Source organism: Cuculus canorus, chromosome 1 (assembly GCF_017976375.1).
Source record: "Cuculus canorus isolate bCucCan1 chromosome 1, bCucCan1.pri, whole genome shotgun sequence".
NCBI classification, from domain to species: domain Eukaryota; kingdom Metazoa; phylum Chordata; class Aves; order Cuculiformes; family Cuculidae; genus Cuculus; species Cuculus canorus.
In genome coordinates this window covers 90,450,459-90,465,042 of record NC_071401.1, presented here as the reverse complement: position 1 = coordinate 90,465,042, position 14,584 = coordinate 90,450,459, and the positions used below count along the sequence as shown (strand labels likewise).

The following is a 14,584-nucleotide window of genomic DNA, read 5'->3' as shown; positions in this document are numbered from 1 at the left end:
TTTTCATTCGCTGTGTTGGCAAATGAGATCATGTGCTACTCCTGAGCAGTGTCCCAGCTCGAGCGGAGATGACTGGTTCCAGCCTGCTGGAATCCAGAAGTGCTCAAAGAGCCTTCCATATGATTACTTACTTTTGAGGTAATATCATTCAGGGTTTCGAGGTAACTGACTGTCATCAGTGTTTGAATATTCATTTGATATTTCAATATTCAGTTTGGCTGCAACTTGGAAGACATAATTCTCGCAACTTTTACCAGTTATATCAGACCACCTCACTTGGTCCATGATCCAGTTATCACACATATTCAGCTGTTAGGGAATGACTGATGGTCAGTATTTTTCTCAGGTGGTGAGGGTTTCTTTTCCCAGGCACACAGGAGCCCAAGAGCACTGAGGGGGTACTCAAGCACGCTGAGACAGTGCATCTTAATGATGGGTACTGTCTCCCCCAGTGTGCATGGTTGAGATGACAATTCTTCTCCCAGAAAACCTGTGTTAACCTGAGTCTGGTTTCCACTGGATCAGCAAGTGGCCCAGAGCATCAGGAAGAAGGTGTTGTTCCAAGTGAGTAAGAAGTTGTGCTAGCTGGCCTAAAATCTGTGCAGCATGATTTAAAAATGCATGGATCATGGGCACCAGAGACTTCAATCCACAGTACTGCATCCGACTCAGGCATTACCTGAGTACATAACGTTTAGGGAAGTTGTCCTGCACAAAACAGACTTTCTCCTGAGATCTCACTCTGCATTGAGATACTGATGGTGTTTCCTGACAGAGCTTGTCCTTTCTGAGGTAACCATTCACTCACTGTCACAGGAGGAAGTATGTGGGATCTGGTCCCTATGCCCTTCTGAGTTCTAGAGCTGATATTCAAGGGGCTACTGATTTTCAGTCGCCATGCTGTGTTTTTTTCCGCTTGTAATAACTCTATTCTTATGTCAACTATTTAACCTGAAGCAGAGCTGATGCATGCAGAAAGTACATTTCTATACCATTTATATTAAATGGGTCCACTGTAACTAAGCCAAACTGTGGTTGACATGAAACAGGTGGATGAGAAAATCCAAACTGAGATTTGTAATATTTGTGTCAAACACTGAACTTCTTATTTCCCTGTTTGTTTACCCCTGAGATAGCAGGGTTGTATGATTTTCCTCCCGATAGTTTCAGCTTCTTTAGTATGCTTTAGCCCACACTGCAGCAACAGCTTTTGTAAGCAGCAAGTGACCCACACAATAGCTGGTAGACCTCCAACTGCTGATGTTGTGTTCTGCTTTTGGAAGCATTGCAGGTGGCAACAGTTTCTAAAAATGTATATATGCCTGCATTAAATACCACTAAGCCCTCAAAATCTGACCGTTACAGTACTAATGCTGAAATATCATGTCAAATGATCTGAAAGGGTGGGTATTATTGCTGGCTTTATACTGTGTTGGTAAAAATATTTGAGAAGTAAATGTTTTGTGCACCTTGGGCATATTTTTCGTCTGTGCCTAGTTTTCTTTAGATCTCATAGGTGGTATAGAGAATGATATTCCCATTGATATGATAGAAATAGACAGATTTTGCATAAATATCAAAAAGGTTGTTTGCAAAAGTGCAAATTCATCAGAAGTAGAGCTGAAATGTTTCAGTTTGGAAACTGCTCAGAGCTATGTGGAGTATTTGTTTGGTGCTGCTATTTATGTTTCCGTATAGAGCCTACTCTTGCAGTCTCTTTTCAAAAAAAATTCTGATTGGCAGCTCCTGGAGTTTCATCTGTGTAGGAACTAAGGATCAGGCCTTAGGTAATGTCTTAGGAGGTCTTGAAAGTAACTTTCCTGGGAGACTCCTTAACTTTGATGATTGCTGATGAGGAAGCGCCACAGGGAATTCATAAGACTTGAGTTAACTCAGAGGGGGTAAGTCAGTTAGGATTGCCTCTGGCAGAGCAAGAGGCTCAGAACAAAATCAATAATTGGAATAACCCATTCTGGTGCTGTCCTGGTTTTCTTGAGCACAGCAGTAAACGTGTTTTATAATTCTGAATCTGGGAAATGCTAGGTACTCAAAATCAAATTGATATGCACTGTTTTTGGAATACCTACATGATATTTAACACTCATGAAGGGTCACTCCAGTGTTCAGAAGAAGGCATGGTAAAATTGACTCTGTGCTGCCATAGGAGTTATGGGATTTTAATGTGCCCCAAAAAGCTAAAAGGTTTTTACCAACATGGTTCGGATGTTACTAGCTGGGACAGGAAGGTGCTCTGTCTGAGAGCTTTTTGTCTTCTTTCATAGCCCTTTGGCAGCAGAGTATGGAGGTGCACCCCAGTTCAAATTCATTTCATGTTAAGGGATTCCCTAATAGTACTCAGATATGCATATTAAGGCCAGATGCTTCTGATGAAACAACCTCATTCAGTTTATCTCCTTCTACAGGGATATGTTTTCCTGTTTCAAATTTAGTGTATTTTCATACGGTTGAGCATAGAAAAGTGCTTTTGTTCCACACTGAGTGGGAAAAAAACCCAAACAACCCACCATTTTCTGGAGTATTTGTGAACATGTGCTGTACTGTCCCTTCTTAAGTTGGAAATGCTAGGTTTTCAACCTTTGTGCCTTTTTCTCATGAAGTGACTGGAGAACACTGTCTATGACAAAAAGTGTGATTGAAAATTTTTTTTTAATTTGATGTTTTGCCATTTTACAAACTGTAATTTCTCCTCAAAAGCTCTGCAAAATAAAATTGTTGTTTTGCAGATACTTCTTCATATGTCCATGTACCAAAGAATTAAATCCTTTCCTCCCACACTTTGCTTTCTTCCTAACTTTCATTATGTTGGTGTTTCTGACAAGGATTCCATCAGTCCTGTATCTGTACAAAACCTAGGTGAAAAAACAGTTTCTTCTTCACTTTTGCTAACCTGTTGGGTGTTTTTGTAATGTAATTTTCTCTTATTCTTAGGTTTGATTTTTGGCCTTACTGCTTTCTAAGTGTCTCTCTCTTTGAATTAGAAGTCCTCAAAGTTATTAGGCAGCATTTTTCAAGGTTATCATAGAATCATAGAATGATTTGGGTTGGAAGGGACCTTCTGGACAAAGTTTGGAGTTTTCCAGGATCCCTTTGTGTCCTTTTGCTCTCTGTTCTGGTGTTTGCAAACACCTGCAAATTTGGATAACATGCTCTCTTGTCCATTCTTTCACATTATTAATAAAGAGGCTAAACCAAATCATGCCTGACTTCTTTGTCTAGGTGGTCTTTGGATACTTCTCCTCAACAAGACATAGTGGTGGTGGTGTTATCTGGTTCTAAATATTAAACTTTGATGCAATATTTCTTTTGAAGCCAGTATAACTATTTTTTTTAGTGATGGATTGGTGTGGCACTGCATAGAATACCTATAAAAAGTTAGTACTTCTATCAATTGATATTCATGCTGATGAAATGTCTACTTAAGTACAGAATTTAGTATAAGTTTTGAAAAATCAGCTGTAGCGAACAATATGTCTTTATTGTTTACCTATTATTTTACAGAGTACAGAACGCACTGTGAAAAATGAGTAACCATATAATGCTAATAAGCATTACTTTATGAATTTTTTAAGCTGTTATGCTGCCATCCGCATAGTAAGCCAGGGAAGTCCCATGTAAAAAAAATAGCTCTACAAATTACCTGTTGTCTTCCACTCTTAATTGAGCTAGACTTTCTGAATGTCTAGTGATGGAAATATGAATGTATAAAATCTAGCTATTAAATACATAATGATGTAATTAGGACATTCGTGTGGGGCACACTATCACTTTCTGGGATTTATGGCCAGAGGTGTTGAATTGCAAGAATGACTTATTAGTGGTAAATGATACATTTTCTGTAGGACTGGGGATTTTTAGGTTGGCCAAAACCATTCTTTTCAGAAACTTCTCTAAGCTAGGATTTTAGTATATAATAAAGCTCATCACAGCTCATCCTAGGACCACATCAAGGCAGCCATTGAATATCTCCAAGAATGGAGTCTCCACCACCTCTGTAGTCAACCTGTGCTAGAGCTCAGTCACCCTCATGGTGAAAAAATATTTTCTCATCTTCAGAAGGAACCTTCTGTGTTTCCGTTTGTGTCCATTGCATCTTGTTCTTTGTGCACACACAGACATGGTCTGTCAGAAGCAGTTACACGTATTGATTAAATTTGTGCTTTCTTCCAGTGAACACTTAGAATGATTTGGTGCAGCTTTGCACAAATTATTATGGTTGTATTTATTTTTTATGAGGTTTTTGTTTGTTTTTCACGTTGTAGGGTAAGTCTTATCCCTTTAAAGGTCCATTCCCTCCTATGTGGAATCTGTTGGCCTACCTGGACTACAACAACCTATGGAGGACCATGGATGAAATGGGAAAGGAGGTATGGCATGAGGAATTGCAGCTGACTGTCTCAGCTCAGCTTTGTCTCCATGGCAGACAGAGTGAAGATGGGACTAGGATGCAGATAGGCAAAGCTACTCTAGCTTGAACAAATCTAGTGCTGGCGAGGTCAGCATCATGCCATGCATTTTGGTATGCACTGACCACATATAGAAATGGCATCCTGGCAAGCTCTTCTGAAGGCTGTGCTGCTGAGGCTGTCTGCAGTCATACCTTTGTTTTTCTAAATGTATGAACATTAGGCTTTATGTATGTAATTTTTAGCACTTTGCCTGATGATTGGGTAAGTAATATTTTAAGAGGCTTTTAGATCTAAAATTTATGTCCTTCTTCATCTTCGAATAAATTCAACTCCATTTTAGTTCAATTTGTTACCAGTGGTGTAACTCAGTCAACATACAAGAATTTGAGAAGAGGTTGCTGTTACTTGCATAGATGAATGGAAGAGAAATGGAATAACTCAGAAACATTCCCTAGCACTGCAGGGAAAATTCCCTTTCTAGGCAAAGTCCTTAACTCTAAAATTATTCTCTATTCTTCAGTTGAAAAAAGATGTCTTAAAACAAGCAAACAAACAACAAAAAAACCTAAAAGCATTTACTGTTAAGTTCACTGTATTACCTGCCAGGAATTTGCAGGCTGAATTACTGTGCAAAGATGAGATTGTTTGTGTTTGTTGTCTTCTTTATGCCACTCATTCATTTGCTGATGAATGATATTTTGTGTCTCGTTAGATTCCCAGTGAAGCCCCATGGAGGGCTCCACATGCAGAAGAATGGGACAAAATGACTATGCAAGATTTCATAGATAAAATCTGCTGGACAAAGTAAGAAACTCTTCAATACAAAATATAATAGCTTATGTTTATGTGCCCTAGAGCTCCAAATAAGCATTCCTGCTTTGCAAACAAGTACAACTATGACTAGAATACAACCTTCTTGAAGAAATGGGATGAAAAAAATCTTGTAATAGTGGACCACAACAGCTTTCAGCAGGCATGGAAGATTCTGTTATATTTCCATAACATTTTAGACTAAAATAAAGGTAAAAGGAGAATGTATTTGGGGAGGGTTACTTCTGTAGAGATGAGTAGTACCTGCATCTGTTATGTGTGCTTTTTCTCTATTTAGTGTGTGTTTAACCTTTGAAAGAAAACTGCTCTGGCTACAGCAGGTTTTTCAATCAAATTTTTGATGGAACTACACACATTTTTTCTGCTTCGGACCAGCAGATTTTACCAGAGTGCTATAAAAGTAACATTTGTCTTGAAATAGCACTAAATCACCTTCACACTCAGTTTCCATTCTTTAACTGCTGCACTACATACCACTCAGAGACTGAAAATGCTTCCGGCTTTTATGTATACATCAAAGCAATTTTTCTTTACTTGCCATTCAACAACAGTTTGATTGGTTTTCTTCGCACTGAAGAAAAAAAATAAAAACAACCAACACATTAATTCTGCCTCACAGTAAAGCAGATTGATTTCTACAGCAACCTCTTCAGAATTGCTAAGCACCTGACACACAGGTCATGCAAGCCTGCTCCAACTTAGTGCAGAAGCCTGCTAGCACCCTCTCAAACCGATGCTGTCATTGACAGGGGCTTTTTTATGGCTTCAGCCAGCCCCTGAAGAGCAACCTAATCATTGTTAATGGACAATAGGCTCTCGTACAAAAACTTTTAATCTTCCGGTTGTTTTGCTTTAATAAGAGTGACTGTTGCACAAAAACATATTGAAAGCCTTTCTCATTTGTATCACTGTCCATATTCTGTAAAACCAAATAGAAATGTATGCTGGTGGTTCTGCTAACCACCTGAACCTCTGATTTGGTAATCAACTAGATAAGTTCACAAAACACTATGCATCAGCAGTCATTAAATATCCAATAGCTCATGTGACTTAGAGTTGTATTTTTTCAAACTCTGATGAAATAAGACTTGACATTTTCCCTGAATATTGGCATAACTGTCGGCCTCCCTTACTTCCAAGATGCTTTTCAGATTTTATATGTGCATCTCAGCTTGATTTGCCCAGTTTGTTCAAGATTTAGGTAACATGCCATAGAAACGTTCCACCCTGGAAGGTAATGACCCAGAAGGATAATCTTCTACTATTTCCTCTCATCTAGCAGACTGTACAGATTTGCTTTTGGCTAGAACTGCATGCTGGAAATACTCGGAGTGCTCTTGGTTGAAATCATACTGCCATTCCTAGGTAAAGCACCAGGAGAAATTGGGGAAATACTGAAGAGCAATTATGAGAAGGCAGCAGAAACTAGGAGAATTTAGCCACCATCTGTACCTTCTGCTTATGAAATATTAATCGATACAGATGCTGATTTTCCCATTAGACAAAATATCCTTCAGAGTTGATTGTGTTTTACATTGCGTATTTATAGAGACAGTATTGATAAATATTTTCTGTATTATTTTTGACTGCAAAGAATGAAGCAAGAATGCACACGTATTTCATAGAATGGATCAGGTTTTCACTTCAGCAGGACTTTGCATTTTTAGAAAGGACACAAGATGGCTTTTGTCTATGTAGATCTACAGCTGAGTTTGAGATAGTATCTTTGAGTTAGCTTTTCATTTTTCAATCTTTTTTTTTTTTTAAAGTTCAAGCACTGTGGAAAGGAAGAAACAACTAAAAGTAGATTCTGTATTGGCTGTGGTCATTATTGATTGCATGATGCCTGGCACATGAAATACCTATAGAAGTTTGGTCCCTGTTATTCAATGTGCAGTGAAGCTGAGCACCTCCTAGTCCTGTCCATGTCCCCTTAAACTCCCTCTTAGAAGGAAGACAGAGGAAGTGTTTACTTCAAACAGGAGGAATGTTTCCCTGAGCCTTAATTAACCCTGTCTTAGTGCACTACAAAATCTTGCACAGGTCTATACAGTGATTTCTAGTAGAGCTGTTATGAAATCACCAACTGGAGGACATAAAGGAGTGATCCTCCTTCGGACACAGGCCACTTTTCCACTTTACTGTTCATCACCACTGGCTACAACGCCACCTTTTAAAATACTGAGTTGAGCACCCAAAAGTATCTCTTCCCTTTTCTTGCCAGACCTTGCAGGAGTCTGTATATGTTATCTCTTCACTTATTGCTTCCTGCTAACATTTCTTTCCTCCCTGAGCACAGCAGAGGAACAAGCAGGGAAAGAATGCTAACTAATCCAGATAGTCTAGATAATTAGCTTAGACAATATCTTAACATTTTATAGGTGTTGAATAATCTCTGCTGTATGCTTGAGGGATAGGCATTCAGCAGGTGCAAACAAAGGTGTAGATCTTGTATATGACCCATGATCCATGTGAGGACATGGTGGTTTTGGAGACCAGTAAAGACAGGAGGGCTTGTTTCCTGCAGTCCTGAGCCTAGGGTGATAAGCTAACTTTGTACTAGTAGCATAAAGTGACATAAGCTTTCATTGGCTCTTATGCCTGCTGAGCCTTATTTTTTCTGGAATGCAGCAGTGCTTAATTAACGGGCTTTTTCAGGGTTACTTTAAAAATGTTGTATAAAAGGAGTTGATAATATGTCCTCTTTCAACTGGAATTAATGAATCCTTTGCCCTCATTTAAAGAAGCACTCTCTCCCCTACCAAAGACACTCTCTCCCCTACCAAAAACCAATATTGTCACTCTTCTTCAGTTGTTAACTCCCTTTCTTGTCTTTGCTGCAGTGCTGCCAAGAGTTTTGCAACTCTGTTTGTGAATGTGGATGTCACTTCTGAACCCCATGAGGTCTCTGCCCTTTGGTTTTTGTGGTATGTGAAGCAGTGTGGAGGGACGACGAGGATATTCTCAACAACCAATGGAGGGCAGGTATTGTCAGCTGCAGCTTCTGTGGCTCATGACAGACCATGTTTTAACTGCATTGTTTCATTTGTTTATTTTAGTTCAGAGGACAAACTGAGACATCCGCGATTTTGGGCCAGTAGCACATTGATAACTAGCACTATCCATTTATACAGTAATCTGGATCTTGCAAACCAGTGTTGAAGGATATTCCTGTGCTGAAGGCATTTTCCCAGGGAAACCTATTTGTATCAGTTCCTGACTCTGGCTTCCTTTTGGGCTCTGATTATAAAACATAATTTGCTTTTCCACCTTAAAAAAAGAATTACTTATGCTTCTTTCTCTCATGAGCCTGAAGCCAGCCTTACAATTTCAGAAGCATTTGGTGGGGATGGTAATGCTAGCTGCAGAAGTGTGCAGAATGCCCTAAATTAATACTGAAAATATAACCCAGAACTGTGTTTCTAAAGAAACTAGCTCCCAGGGTTAAAACTATAAAGATTTTAGAATCAGTCTGAAGACAGTTTACCCCTGCCTAAATATGTTATAGACAAGTACTGCTTCTGCACTTCAAGAAAGTTAGGACTCTGTTAATGGTCTTCTACCTGAGAAATGCAAATTATTTAATCATAAATAAATAACTAAAAATAAGAAGAATATATTAAAACATGTTAAAATGCATAAATATGCGTAGATAAACAATAATTATAGATAATTTGACTGTATATACATTGTGTAAAATATTTGAATTTGAATTCTGTGTTATGTAAGAGGTGATTTGAGTTTAAGTTAGGTTAGATTACATACTGCAAGGTACATTTTTGGTGTGAGCTATGCCACTTATAACTTATTACCTATTATGAGGATCACAGTTCCTGCTTTGGATGCACAGACCTCTGCAGGGATAAGAGTGAAAACGGTGAAAGATTTAAAAGTTTAAGTTCTTTTTGGAAGTCTTGCTGATTCACACAGGCCTGTGGAATCTGTTTAGAGACCACATGAGAAGGGATTTTCTTATGAGGTTACTAATCATTCTAGTTTTGGCTGGTGGTCAAAAAGAGAAAGTATTTGAGGAGTTAACTGAAAGAGAGAGGAACTTGAATACTTTTCTAAGTCAGACGTGCTGAACTTTCCTTATAAAAAGGTTTGATTACAACAGAGGAGCAGGATTTGTTCTGAATGCCAAGCAAAACGTTTGTCACGATACGTGCTTCACATGCATCACACTGCTGATTCTGTTTTGCCAAGTTGTAAATTTATATGTTTCAGGAGAGGAAGTTTGTTGGGGGCGCCGGCCAGATCAGTGAGAAAATGATGGAGCGCCTGGGAAGCCGAGTGAAGCTGAAGAAGCCAGTTGTCCGCATCGACCAGTCGGGTGAAAGTGTCATAGTAGAAACCTTAGATCATGAATTATATGAGGTAATGAAACCTCTAACATTTAAACAACTGTTTGTGCTGGGATGTCTAGAAAACCTTTAGCTTTTCCTTCTTGACTTCTCCAAAATTCTTTAGAAAAATGTAGCAGAGATTAAAGTGACCATGAGATAAAGTCACACTTTCTAATTATCTATGAGTAATAGCAATGATAGAGCTTTAAAGTGATGCCAGAAAAGCAGAGTGTATATTCTAACTCTTCCTTCCCTAGCATCTCTTCTAGTATTCAGTTACCTTCCAGGTAAAAGGATAGTTGTAAGTTGAACACAAAAATGTAGCTTAGTGATAAGCTTTCTGTGAAAAATGTTTTGGGCTTTGCTTCCAAGTTGTAACAGAGGAGTCCAGATGGAAGGGAGACTGATGGACTTCTGTAAGACATAAAATTTTTCCACTGGCTTTTTTTCAAGCACTGGGGAAAGAGCAACCACCCATCATTAGAACAGATGGCTGTTTATATAATGCTCGTCTGTTGTTTAACGACCAGGTTTTTGTGAGGGTTCACTTTTGCAATTCTTCTGCTACATGCCAAAATTGCTTCAGAAGATACGCCCTGCAGCCTCCTCAGATGCCTGCCAAAATTATTAGAGTAGTATACATAGAATGATGTAATGGAGAATGTCCATATAGCTTATGTATGATTTCTTTTTCCAGGGCAAATATGTGATCAGTGCCATTCCCCCAGCTCTTGGTCTGAAGATTCATTTCAACCCACCTTTGCCCTCAATGAGAAACCAGCTCATCAACCGAATTCCTATGGGCTCAGTCATCAAGTGCATTGTGTACTATAAGGAAACTTTCTGGAGGAAGAAGGGTATTATGTTTTAATTGAAGGGAATAGTAATGACAGAGAGAGGGAAGAGGGTATTTGGTAATGGAATAGACTGTGTTTAGAGGATGCTGGACCTTAGAAGGAGACTTTGCATACTTCTGTGCTATTTTTGTGTTTCCTTGTTTGAGAAACTTGAGAGATTGATTGGAAAGAGAGGGTGGATGGGAGAATGAAAAGGACGTAGGTGTGAATGGGGGACTCATGCCTGTTGCTTATTGCCTTGGTTGTTCTTTGTTGTCCTCTCCTTTTCCTTCAGTAGCACCTAGGTAGAGATGACTCTCTTCCACTTGTGCAGTAATCTAAAGGTGCAAGTGATATGTGATGGAGAGAAGTTTTACCCATCAATTATCAGACTGTGAAAACTCTGCCTTCTGGATGTGTTGGGCAAGATTAATTTAAGATGTCTTCGCATAGACATCCCCACCTGGGCTAGCCATCCTGCACTCCCTTTACATTCTCAATACTTCCATCATGATTCCTCAGATCTCTTTGAGGTCTAACTGAGTCTAAGACAGTTTGCAATGTAATACCACTCATTTCTCTTCACTGGTTTTAAAGAGTCCACGTCTGTGTTTGGCTACAAATGTCATCCAACCTTCATCTCTCTGAGTGCTTTTAAGAGTTCTGGATCCTGGCATATTCTGGCTATTAGATTTGGGATGGATTGACAAGAGGTGACTCCCTTTTCCTGGTAGAACTCATAGTTTTATGTACTATGCTTTGCTAACTTCATTGTTCTTCTTTTAAGAACAATGAATTTTCTTCAAACTCTTCTTTTAAGAACAGTTGTGTTTTCAAAACAACGTACTAATATCTGTGTGTCTGACGTAAGTACCATGTATGGAAACAATTGTGCTGGAGGCACTTGAACATCTCTAGTATCTGAGAGAAATCTGTTTCTATGCAATTAACAATTACCTTGCTAATTAAACTGCAGAATAATTAATGTTTCTATTAAAAAGTAGGAAATTCCCTTACTGACTTTCTATTTTAAAGGTGCTTCAAAAGGATTAATAGTGAGCACATCTCAGATCTGAATTTTCTCTTCTAGAGACGATCTAGTTCTTCTCTGAGCCAAAAGAACAGTATACTGCAAGGGAGTTGTGTGCGAGTCTTTGTCACTTGATGGGGATCTCTTTACTTGTTTTTTTTTTTAGTTCTCATTTCCTTTGTTTTCATATCTCTTTATATTACAATCATGGAATTGGAGAATGATAGAGATTGGGCGGGACCTCTGGATGTCATCTTGCCCAATGCCTTGCTCAAAGCCGGGTGAATTTCCATCAGGTTGTTTACGGCTTTTTCAAGTCCAGTTCTGAGTATTTCACCACTCCTTGGAATCTCATTCCTACAGTTGGATACACGGATCCTAACTTCTTTTCTGCCTTGTGATTAACACAGGGTATTGTGGTACCATGATCATTGAAGATGAGGATGCTGCAATTGGTCTAACACTTGATGATACCAAGCCTGATGGCAGCTTTCCTGCCATAATAGGGTAAGAGACAAAGAAAGTATCTAACGAATGCCTTTTCATTTGTCTTAGAGGCAATAATTGAAATGCAAACCCTGCTACTTTTGAAGGGAAATACTTTAAAATGGTTAAATAGTTGAGTTTCTCAGTGTGTAGTGGATGTGTTCTATGATTTTTTTTCTTTCAAGAGAAGTTCTCTCTATGATTTAATTGCTAGTAAAGAAATTTTACTTTTCTTTTTCTCACTGTCACCTTTTGCCTTTTTGCATGGCAAAGTACAGAATTTGAGAAGAGGAAAGGAAGGAAAAGAAAAAAGAGGGTGATAACAGAAATGTAAAGTTTTCTCTAAATATTTTGTGTCCCTAAAATCTTTCAGTTGTTTAAATGAAAATTAATTGTCTAGTATTATATTTTGTTTTGTTCTGTCTTTTTAAACTGCCAAAGAGTATGATTAGTTTTAGAAAGTTTAATTAGCAATAATTTCCACTCCAATCCCAGGCTTGACCTCTTGTAGTTATATGCCTGCACACACTGCAGTATAAAATGAAGGTCATTGGGAAACAGCCCATGCAAATATTCTAACCTGCATCATGAAGTGGTTCCTTCCACAATGAGTCCTGCAAGCAGCAGGCAGAGAATATAACTTTAGGCAGAGAGTTGAAATGGATATTTTGGATAGGGATCCAAAAGCTAATACTGTGAATCACAGAAGCTCACTATAAGGCACTGGCATTTTAAATAATGCAGAAAATGTAGTCATATAATGGAAGTAAGTGATTTGTGAGTTTCTTATTTTTTATACAGCTTCATTCTTGCTCGGAAGTGTAGAAGACTGACAGGTCTCACAAAAGAAGAAAGGTAAGTACAAGCACTGCAGATCTGCATAGAATCTGAGTCAAAATTTTGTTATAAATCACCAGAGCAGGAAAAAAAATCCTGAATTTGGAAGAAGTTGTCTGTAACCTTGAGGCAGCAGTCAAGACATGTCACTTCAGGGAGATGATCTCTGTTGGGGTTTCACCAAAGCTGACAACTAAGCACCACAAAGCTGCTCCCTCACTTCCCCCTGGATGGGGAGAGAGAATCAGAAAAGTAAAAGTGAGAAAACCTGTAGATTGAGATAAAGACAGTTTAATAGGTAAAGTAAATCTGCATACACAAGCAAAGCATAACGAAGAATTCATTCACTGCTTCCCATCAGCAGGCAGGTGTTCAGCATTCTCCAGGAAATTAGGGCTCTCTCGTGTGTAACGGTCACTTGGGAAGACAAACACCATAACTCTGAACATCCCTTCCTTCTTCCCCAGCTTTATATGCTGAGCTTATGGCATGGGATAACCCATTGGTTAGATTGTGTCAGCTGTCCTGGCTGTGTCCCCTCCTTTCTTCTTGTGCACCACCAGCATGCCGCTGGTGGGATGATGTGAGTAGCTAAAACATCCTTGTATTATCAACACTGTCACCAGCACAAATCTAAACCACAGGCATCTACTAGCTACTATGAAGAAAATTAACTGTATCCCAGCCAAACCCAGCACAATCTCTTACTTGTTTTTGAATGAAGGATCTACAGAATTCCCATGAACCAGCAGCAGATGTGGTAGCTAGCCCCCTGCCTTTTGGAATCTCTGGTCCTGGTTCTCATTTTTAAGCAGGGCTGTTCTGCTTATGTGACTCTAGCGAGAGAACTGCTCTAAGCTTCTGACTATGAAAGCAATGTAGATACTCTGCTGCCCTCACGGGAAAGGGTCCAAGGCCAGCCTTATCCTCCCCACTGCTACTGCTTTGGCTTCCTGTAAGCACACTGAACTCTTAGAAAGCTTGTCAGAAGAGACAGGTTTGGCCACTGTGCTTGGTTGTTTATTTTCTTACATCCTGGAGTGTTCTTTTAGTGTCTGTAATTTAGTGCAACCTTGAGGCTGCTGTAGCTGCCATGAACAAGACCTCAGTGTTATGTATGGGTCAAAAAGCTGCCTACAGCTCTCCACCCTCAGTTATGGGAAAAGAAATGACCTTCAGGTGCAGATGGAGGTGTCTTTTACTGTCTTGTTGAAACAAATCTCTGCATACAGTAGTGCTCTTTTGTTTATTACTGTCGTTTGTAGAATTTACAAAGTAATGAGTTTCTTCCATCACTTTGATTCACAATATCTGATCAAATTAAAGCTACAAGTAGAGTGTGTGTATATGAACAGAGCCTTATTTTGACATCAAGAAAATACATTGATATTGAAAGCATGCCACTAGGAATACTGTGTCCAGGTAAACATTTTTACAGTAATAGCTAGGGGAAGATGTAGCCATCTCAGATTAGCTTTGCAGGCAGTTTAGTGGTCTATGGCTAATGGGTCTAAATGGGGTTGTTAATATCCCAATCTTTTCAAATGACAGCCTGATACCACTGGACACTTAGTTTTGGCAGGAATGGACAAAGTAGCCTTTCCTCAGTGCTCAGTCTTTGAGATAGACCCCCAGCAGTTGACTGACTATAGAAGTATAGATATTTGGAAATCCAGTGTGCCCGTCATTTTAAGGCATCATGCACACCAAGTGGCATCTTATCTCGTGTGTCAATACAGTAGATGTAACTAAGCATTTTCAGTATCTGAGAACAGCTTCTCTTTCTGTGTA

General features: G+C 39.1%; 1 protein-coding gene across 2 annotated transcripts in view; it reads left to right on the top strand.

Moving 5' to 3' along the window:
- LOC104059284 (amine oxidase [flavin-containing] B) overlaps window positions 1–14,584 on the top strand; it is a 54,200-nt gene that overhangs the window by 28,256 nt on the left and 11,360 nt on the right. For both annotated transcript variants that reach the window (XM_054056031.1, XM_054056030.1), the window contains exons 4-10: window positions 4,281–4,385; window positions 5,140–5,231; window positions 8,102–8,243; window positions 9,486–9,635; window positions 10,302–10,461; window positions 11,881–11,977; window positions 12,758–12,811. In XM_054056031.1, coding sequence (XP_053912006.1) covers window positions 4,281–4,385; window positions 5,140–5,231; window positions 8,102–8,243; window positions 9,486–9,635; window positions 10,302–10,461; window positions 11,881–11,977; window positions 12,758–12,811 — 800 coding nt within the window. The remainder of the gene's footprint in view (window positions 1–4,280; window positions 4,386–5,139; window positions 5,232–8,101; window positions 8,244–9,485; window positions 9,636–10,301; window positions 10,462–11,880; window positions 11,978–12,757; window positions 12,812–14,584) is intronic.